This window comes from Hipposideros armiger, unplaced genomic scaffold (genome assembly GCF_001890085.2).
Source record: "Hipposideros armiger isolate ML-2016 unplaced genomic scaffold, ASM189008v1 scaffold_620, whole genome shotgun sequence".
Classification (NCBI taxonomy): domain Eukaryota; kingdom Metazoa; phylum Chordata; class Mammalia; order Chiroptera; family Hipposideridae; genus Hipposideros; species Hipposideros armiger.
Window position 1 is genome coordinate 902,429 of NW_017731970.1, and position 9,212 is coordinate 911,640.

Genomic DNA, 9,212 nt, shown 5'->3' on the forward strand with positions numbered 1-9,212 from the left:
AGGAAGGAAGGAAAAGAAAAATCTTGTAGAAAAAGAGATCAGATCTGTGGTTGCCAGAGGCAGGGCATAGGGGGAGGGGAAGTTGGATGAAGGCAGCTAAAGGGTACAAACTTCCAGTTATAAGATAAATAAGTACTAGGGATGTAATGTACAACACGAAGCCTATAGTTAACCCTGATGTATGGTACACATGGAAGTTCTTAAGAGAGGAAATTCCAAGAGTTCTCATCACAAGGAAATTTTTTTCTTCTTTTTGGCATATGCCAGGGGTGCCAAAAAATGTACATATTTTAAGAGATGTTATCTATGTATTGCTTTTCAAAGTTGAATTGAATTATGGTAGCAATGTGTAGTATGACTTTTGCTCAAAAGATGGCGTTAATCAAATGAATGCTAGTGTCATTCATTGTATTACAATTTTAATACAGTTTTTTCCTTTCTTAAAATGTGTATACATTTTTTGGCACCCTCTATATGAGATGATGGATATTAACTAAACTTACTGTGGTAACCATTTCACGATACATGTAAGTCAAATCAGTATGCTGTACACCTTAAGCTTATAAAGCACTATGAGTCAATTACATCTCAATAGAACTGGAAAAATGTTTTTTAAAGTTGAGAGGATTAAAAATCTTTAGCAATCTGGTATATAAAACATCCCACTTCTGCCATTTTGCATTTGTTTGATTACTAGTAATGCCGAACATTTTCTATGGCTCATTTTTAAGTCTTTTGTAAATTGACTGTATATGCCATATGCTCATTTTTCTATGAAGGTTTTTTTACATTCTTTTTAATTTTTAAGCTTTGTTTATATACTAAGATCCATAATTTGTAGTTAAATGCTGCAAAAAGAATCCCATTTTTTTCTTTTGCTTTTTACCTATTTCATGGTGGCTTTTTTGAGGTACAGAAATTTTTACATAGCCAAACACCAATTTTTTTTTCCTTTATGGTTTCTTTCCTTGCTTTTATGCTCACACCCAAAGATATTCCTCAAACACCCATCTGGTCATACCCCTCCCTTGATTCGAATCTTCCAGGAGCCTTTGGAGGGAAAAAATCCAGCCTCCTTCTGGTACTCCAGCCTCAGGCTACTGCCACCCAACAGGTGCTGGGGGCTCTGGTCACGCCAAGTATACTAGTACTCTCTACTTAGCTCCCTCTCCTGGACAAGAGCCCTCCATAGCCCACAGGTTCCTTCCCCACCTACATCCCTCTTCCTGTGCATCACTGAAGCCCCAGCTCGGACATGACCACCTCCTGTATAGCACCTGGTCCCCAGCGGGTTCGGTAGTGCTTTATAAAATGAATAACTCGAACAACAAAGTCTAAAATGACTAATAGGAGAATTGGCTCTCGGGGTCAGTTTAGGGTCAAAAGACTGGACAGAGCTGGGGCGCTGAGTCTCAGCGATGAGCAATGGAGAGAAATGAGAGCAGAGAGCCCCGGCAGCATAGGCAGGGCACTCAGAAGTGGGTGGAATAGTGTGTGTGTGTCTGGCGGGGGGGCGGGGTGGGGGTGTGTTGCTGTGCTGCAGGCAAACAGCACAAGGTCTGATTGGCTGGCAGCTCTGGGAGGCCTGGTGCCCAGGGGCTCGGGGCCAGGACTGGGATCCCCCAGAAGGTGGAAGGGCAGTGTCAGGGAAGGGCTTGGTTCTGAAAGCACCAAGCAACAGTCACCTGAGGTCTCAGACTGGAAATCCATCTTACCACCCAAACCTCCTCCACCCCCACAGTCCCCCACACACACACACCAGGAAATGGCATGGCCGGCTTTCCAGTTTCACAGGCCAGAAACTGGAGTCACTCAATTCCTCTTCCTCCTCACACACCCCACATCCCATCTGTCAGCGAGTCCTGTTGGCTCTGCCCTCCAAATGTAGCCAGACCACATACTGCATGATTTCCTTTAAATGACATTCTGGAAAAGGCAAAACGGTGGGGCTAGAAACCATATCTGCTGCCAGGGCCTGAGGGAGGGGTGACTAGAAAGGGTCCTGAGGGAACTGGGCAGCTGATGGGACATTCCTATAATTTGTGGTGGTAATCACACAATTGTAGGCATTTGTCAACACTCACAGAACTGTACACTAAAAAGTTTTAAGTAAATTAGACCTTAATAAAAACTATGGAAAAAAACATCCAGGGCACCATCAGTCTTAGATTGTTATTGCAGTGGCCTCTCAGCTGTCCTCACTGCCCCCGTCCTTGCACAGCTGCCAGAACCTCAGAGGTAAAGGAACTGTCCCAAGTGAAGGTGAAAATTCTCACATGGCCACCAAGACCCCACATGCCCCTCCTCACCCAGGTGACTCCACTCCGGCCACCACGGCCCCCTTGCTACTCCTTGGACATGAACTGTATGCTCCTTTCTTGGGCTTCTCCTCTGAAATGTGCTCCCCCCCCTCATTTCCATTCACGTGGTCCCCTCCCCCATCTCTTTCAGCTCTTTGCTCAAAGAGCGCCTGCTCAGTGCAGCCTTCCCTGCACACCCTATTTACAATTACAGCACATCTGTCCCCGGGCCCACACCCCGTCTCTTTTTATTGTTCCACCTGACATACCACATATTTTGTTCCTTGTCTTTATTGCGTGGTTCCTCCTTATATCCATGAGGAGAGGGATTTTTGTTTGGTTTCCTGCTACCCTTCCAGTTCCCAGGACATTAACTATTTGCCTGGCGAATAACAGACATACATTTTGTAGATAGAGGAAAAGAGGGCACGAAGGAAAGGGTGCCAAGTACCAGCAGTGATGGTACCGTCATGTGTGGATATCTCACAGCACCTGAGTTGCACTCAGCTCCTCCCCAGTGTGTCTTGGACAGCATGGGCTGTAGTACAAGTCTGTGTCTGTGGGCACAAGTGCTCGGGGTGGGGGTGGCTCTCTGTCCTGCTTCGCCGCCATCTCAGATGGCCCATTAACAGATCCGTTCTCTCCCATTTCTCTGTAGAAGCAGATGTTCCAGGAGAGGAGTAGCCGGATGCTGCAGGCCTTGTCCCCGAAGCAGAGCCCTGTGAGCAGCCCCACCAGGAGCCGGTCCCCTTCCCGCTCCCCGTCGCCCACCTTTGCATGGCTCCCAATCAAAACCTCACCCCCCTCCTCGCCCAAAGCAGCCTCAGCCTCCATCAGCAGCCTGAGTGAGGGGGATGAGGATGAGAAGTAAAGGCAGCTGGCAGACAACAAGGGCCGCACCACACAGGCTGGGGAGGAAGGTGGGATCACTGGGGATGCCTGGGTGGTGGCTGAAGGGTGACAGTCGCAGGAGCTGCAGCTCAGCAGGGAGACCCTGAGCTCTGCGAAGGGGAGGCCTTGGGACCAGCTCTCCCTCCATCTCCACTCAGCCCAAGACTTGGGCTCTGCATGGAGGTTTCTAGCCAGACAACCTATACAAACCTTCTTAGCATCTTCTAGAAGCACTCTACTTTAACCTTGCTAAGGAAAGACACAGAGCACCCCTCGAAGACTTGCACCAAGTGGGGTGTCTTCTGCTTTGGTCCTTACACCTACCCCCACCAAGTACACCACCTATGGAAGCGGCTGTTCCCTCAACCTGCTACTTCCAGCTCCTAAGGGCCCTGCACGTTGCCTCCTGCCACCCAAGCTCTGCCAAAGCTGTTTCCAATAAAAATAGTTTGAGTTAGAGGCAAATTCCGACCTTCTCAGTTTAGCCACTGAGACCTGATGTTGCAATGCATCAATTCTTTCCAGTCCCAAAAACATGGCACATAGACAGCCTTGCTTTAGGCCAGATAAGATAAAAGGTCATCTAGTATGACCCTTGACTTCTTATTCAAACAACAGTTTTGTCAAGGAGAGCATCCCATAAGGCCTAATGTGCTCCTGGTTGTACTTTTTCATCAGTGGTTTGACTCCATTGTTTTCCCCAAATTACCTTAATCTGTGGGAAATGCAACAAAGCAAAACATCCCATATAAAGACAGAAAAGAGGAGCTGCTTTGCTTTGGCTCCAAGTTTAGCAGATGGTAAATATCTTCTGAAGCTTCTCCTTAAAGGATGCTATCATGGAATGGCTTTCCCCATTTCTGACCAGTTAACAGTCTCCTAGACCTCAAGTCAAAGTTGGATGTACCAAACCACATAGTATACCAATAGGGGGTGCTACCTGCACGTTTTCTTTTCTATGTATGCTCCAAACATGCCATCCAGGGTATAGACCATATGCAATATGAAAATACGGTGGTGGAATTTTACAATATACTCCTGCTCTCACCCTAATAACCCTGCTGAAATCCTTGGTCTCAAGGACTACCTGGTTCCCTTGTGACTTGGGAACTTTGTGAAACGCTCATCCTGAATTCCTATAGGAAGGCTTGTGCCAACCAGGAAATTAGTATGTTGCCCTCGTGGCCTCTCATCATATTTTTGGGTGAAGGGAGGCTCTGAAGAGTTTCACAGAGCACTAAGGGAACCTGAGCTCTGCGCTCAGCATCTGAATGGTCTAAGGAGTGTAGTTATCCCGGCCCTAGGTTTGCCACATGGGATGCAGACCATAAGCATTCCTGAGTTGTTTGAAGTTACCATCCCCTCATCACAGGTAGGAAGTGAGCAGGTAGATTCAAGGTGTATAACCACACGCTTGGGTAGAAGAGGCATGGCCTGGCTGTCCCAGGAAATCCAGAGACAGAGCTGGGGCCTAACTGAGCAGAGGCCCGAACCAGCAACTTGTGGGCAGAGCACAGCATCTCTTGTGACAGAAACACCCCTTTTCAGAGGCCTTGGGGACCAGCCTTCTGGGTGACAAGTGGGGCAACCAGTAAAAGAAGGTGGCATGTCTTTCCCCCTTGTGTTGGGGTCAAACTACCTCTCTGCCCACCTGGAGATGAGTGGTGTTCATTGGGAAGCAAAACCATGAGGCTAAGCTGGCTTGGAACCCCCTTGTTCCTGGCACTTCCTCCAGAACTCTGCGGAGCACTCGTGCAGGACACAGCTGGCAGGAACATGGCATGTGAGAAGAAAACCTTTTGCAGTCAAGGCCTAGAGCATTGCTCTGTAGAGAGAGCAAGGCCCCTTTCCTCCATTGTGCCCATTTGGTCTCTCTCTTCCATCATGCACCTAGGGCAAACTGGGCACTTATTGGGTGACACTTGTAAGCAATGAAAGGATGAGACCAGATGGGCAAGGCAAAGTGGTGAGAACAAGGAGAAAAGGGGTGCCCGGAGAGAGAGAAAAGGCCTTTTATGTGCTTACTCCATGGCCCAGAGCAGATAGATCCACTTTCACCTGAATCCTGCCCTAGAGCAAATAGCATGCAGTTGATGTATCAGGCTGATTATACATTTGTAGGCCCTGTACACCATATTGACAGGTGCCACTTATGCGTCTCAGATTCAGTGCCATCATAGCTGCCAATTAGGGAAAATGACCAATGCCTGGGATAGTCCACAGATGGGCCAAAACAACCCACAAGCAGGTCCTAAATTTCACCCTATGTCCCCCCCACCCCACCTCTAACAATACTTCCCCACCCTCCTAAGGCTACAAGACTTCTGAGAAGGAATGGGGGGGTTCTGCAGCCCAACTTTTGATGCTTCCTGGCCATCAGTTTCTTTCAGCACCCCCCACCCCCAATCCCAAGAGATGGGGTTGCTCTGTTTGGGCCGGCCAGTCAACAGTAATGGCCAAGAGTGAGTGAAGGCTGCAGTGAGAGATATGGAAAGTGTGATGCAGGCTTGGGGAGGTCAGCAGAAATGACAAAAAGCAAGGAAAGATTCTTTTGTCCTAGAAAGGGACGGAAGCTTCAGACTGAAGATGAGAGGACACCACTTATGGTTGTGGAAGGAGGCAGGTTCAATGAGGGTGGGCAAAAACGGGGCTGAAGGAGGGTGAGAGTGGGAGTGGTCACTCTCCGTTCCCTTTCAAGTGTCACGCATGCCCTAACAAGTGAAGAAGGCAGACTTCCTTTCACAGACACCCAAAGTCTGGGTACCCATGTGGATGTGGGTCCTCCGTCCCCTAGCTTCCCTATTTCAGCACTTCTCCATCAGCTGCCACCCTCTCCTCCCGGGGACCCTGAAATCAAATGTTCACCCTTCCACCAGCTAAAACCATGGGGGACTTGTAATGTCATTGTCACACTGAATGGCCCGTTTGTGGGAAGCCAGCTCCCGTGTGCCAGGACCTTACAAAGGGAAAGGGAACCAACTGCAAGAAGAGTGCCCCTGATACTGAAGTCTGCCTTCTGACCTGCTCTGCGGGGGAAGAGACAGCTGCGGGATTCAATCTTGCTCCACGCCTTAGGCTCTCGTTACTGTCAGTCCGTCCCTGAAGGGAGGGACAGGAAGAGCCGGATTTGTTTTCTCTCCATCTTCAGGCCTTATTTCAGCATGCAGCCGTACCCCAGGGCAAGGTGCGCCATGACGGTACAGACTCAACAGAGTCAGATGAGCCCAAATGGAGCAGAGACGTTCCTGTGCCTCGGGCATCTGTTCGGCACTAGTCTTGACCATCAAATTTTTTAAAAAGAGAATAAGCTCATGAGGCATTTGCAACTTCTACTTCTCTCTAGACTTTAGTTTTTTGTTGTGTCACTGAAATGTGTTCCGGGACAAAGCCATAAGCAGAGCATACACACTTAAGACTATGCTGTACATATAAGATGACAACTCGTCTGGGTGAAAGCACGACCTTATGCCCAAGCAATTGTTCTGGTGCTGAATAACGCAAACTACTGGAATCAGCCCTCATCCCTGCCCCCACCCTCCCAGCTCCAAACCCACTCCTGCTCCCAAACGGAACACAGCATTCCCAACCTGTTTATAAATAAAAGATGCAGAATTGCACTTTTGCTGGTTGTGTTTCTTAAACGTGTGCTCAACATGGAAAAATATGTTTTCTGGCAGCTGTGCCGGCCCTGCTCAGCTGTGTCCCTTAAGGATGGGACTCTGCACTGTGTGACATGGGGCAGAGTCTTGGAATTGCCAAAGGGCCCACACCTGACTTAAAAGCTAGTTGGGAACAGAGCTGCCCGGAGGGGAGTTCCCCTGGGGAGCCCAGTCAGGATCCAGAGTTGTAGGCTCCCCGGCTAACTTGCTTTGTGACGTTGGCCAAACCGCTTACCTTCTCTGGTATTGGTGGCTGGTTTTGTAGAATGAGGGGTTGGAGAAAATGGTTTCTGAGGTCTCCCTTGCCTGTACAGGTCTCTACATTTATGAGGCAGTCTGCATTGTCCCTAAGCTTCTCCAACTGTGATGTCACTGAGTGACCATGAGAAAGTGCTTACCTGTCTGAGTGGAAGCTGGAGAGGAGGCCCCTGGGGTCTCCACAACTGCCAGCATTGGTGGCCCCCCGTTTCACTCTGCGGCTATGGGATCGCAGGCTCCACTCGCTTTTCTTACACCTGACGAATGCTTTTCACCGGGAATGAATGTGGAGGAGTGGCCATTTCGACCACTTTTCCATCTTTGAGGAAAAGCTCCTTTGATCAGCTGGAAGCTGATAGATGGGGGTGGAGGCGCTAAATTGGGATCTCAAATGTCAACAATTAAGGCAGATGCCGAAGTTCTGAGAAATGCTCTCATGCCCTCCGCTACTGAATTTAGGAGCCTCTATTAAAGCTCCACCTGGTGAGGTTTAGCTCTTTGAAATGACACCAGTTCTAACATTAGCCCAGACTAGAAGAATAAAGCCAGGCCTGTAGTCAGCAAGGGAATTCATTTAAAAACAGAACACCTGTTATTCATAGACCATATTACTTGGCTTTGCCACACAGATCAAACACATTCTTGACAGGTTGTATTTAGAGTAACAGTTACATGTTTCTTCTTGACTTCCATGATACTGCAGAAATATTTTCATGGGGAAAACAATCAGTGCTAAGGCATAACAAAACTCATGCTTAAGAACTCTGATATTTGCCCCAAAGAGAAGTAGCCTTTGTTAATAAACAACCCCTGGGATAAAAAGGTACACTATCAAAAATGTTTACACACATGGTCCTCTTATTTTGGAGTTCTCATTAGCTTGGAGTTGAATATTTAAGTGACTTCTCTGGATATTAAACAGGAGCTATTAGATTAAAACACTGCCACGTGTTTAGATAAAAGCCACGAGATGCTTTTCAGACAAAGTGTGACAGTTCTAAGCACCCAAGTATACCCTGGAATCAAATTCTTTAAGAAACCATCAAGTAAAAATCAATAACCAGCAAAACCTGAAAATATTAAAAGCATAAATATCTGTAGGTGCTAATTGATCTTTTAGGCCCTTCTGCACTGCCAAAATTTATATTCTAAAAAAAACACCACATTAGCTGAATCTCAGCTGCAGTTGACCAAATGTGCAAAACTTGAGGAGACTATCCAGAGTAGGGTTGGCTGGTATTGTCTCTCACTCGCAATTTTTATTCTTCTTACTTTCATTATCTTTCTTAGGGGGCAGGGAAAGGAATTGATCTACAAGGTTACTCTACTCTTCATAAAATCAGAGATCTGATGGAAGGATTAGATGCAACTAAAATATTTGATATATAACCTTCCCTTTTCAAAGAATTAATGAATCCATACCTGAAAGAGCCGGGATACTGTACCCTTTCCATGGGAACCTCTTCATCTTATTATACTTGCAAATGAACTTGTCACTTTAAAATTTCCAAGTTCAAAAAAAAACCTGTCATCTTCTCCCATGCACATGGCAGGACATGACTCATTACATAGCTTGAGGAGATAACCAGTCTTCTTGTCTGGTAATCATGTTCCACGGGACAGATGTTAGTAAGATACCATTTACTAGTCTGACCACAAATCAACTTTAACACAACTGGGTCATTGATTCTTTTTGTATTTGTTTCCTATCTGGTACCCAGGGATTAAATAGATGAAAGAAATTGAATAGGTGTGTATTAGTTTCCAATTGCTGTAACAAATTTAGTGGCTTAAAACAACACAGACTTATTATTTTACAGTTCTGGAGGCCAAAAGTCCAAAATGGATCTTGCTGGGCTAAAATTAAGGTGTAAGCAGGGCTACGCTCCCATCTGGGGGCTCTAGGGGAGAATCCGTCTTCTTGCCTTTTCCAGCTTCTAGAGGTTGTCTGCATTCCTTGGCTCATGGCCACCCCTTCCATCTTCAAAGCCAGTAATGGCCCGCTCAGTCTTTCTCACATCACATCACTCTGACACTCCTTCTGTCTCTCTCCTCTATTTATAATGACCCTTGTAATTACATTGGGCCCACCTGGATAATTCAG

General features: G+C 47.0%; 1 protein-coding gene across 2 annotated transcripts in view; it reads left to right on the plus strand.

Annotated features, from left to right (window-relative positions):
* The window catches only part of PCYT1B (phosphate cytidylyltransferase 1B, choline), a 97,562-nt gene extending 90,754 nt beyond the window's left edge, over positions 1-6,808 (plus strand). For both annotated transcript variants that reach the window (XM_019625241.1, XM_019625242.1), the window contains exon 8: positions 2,959-6,808. In XM_019625241.1, coding sequence (XP_019480786.1) covers positions 2,959-3,171 — 213 coding nt within the window. In that variant the 3' untranslated portion in view covers positions 3,172-6,808. The remainder of the gene's footprint in view (positions 1-2,958) is intronic.
* Positions 6,809-9,212: the final 2,404 nt, after the last annotated feature.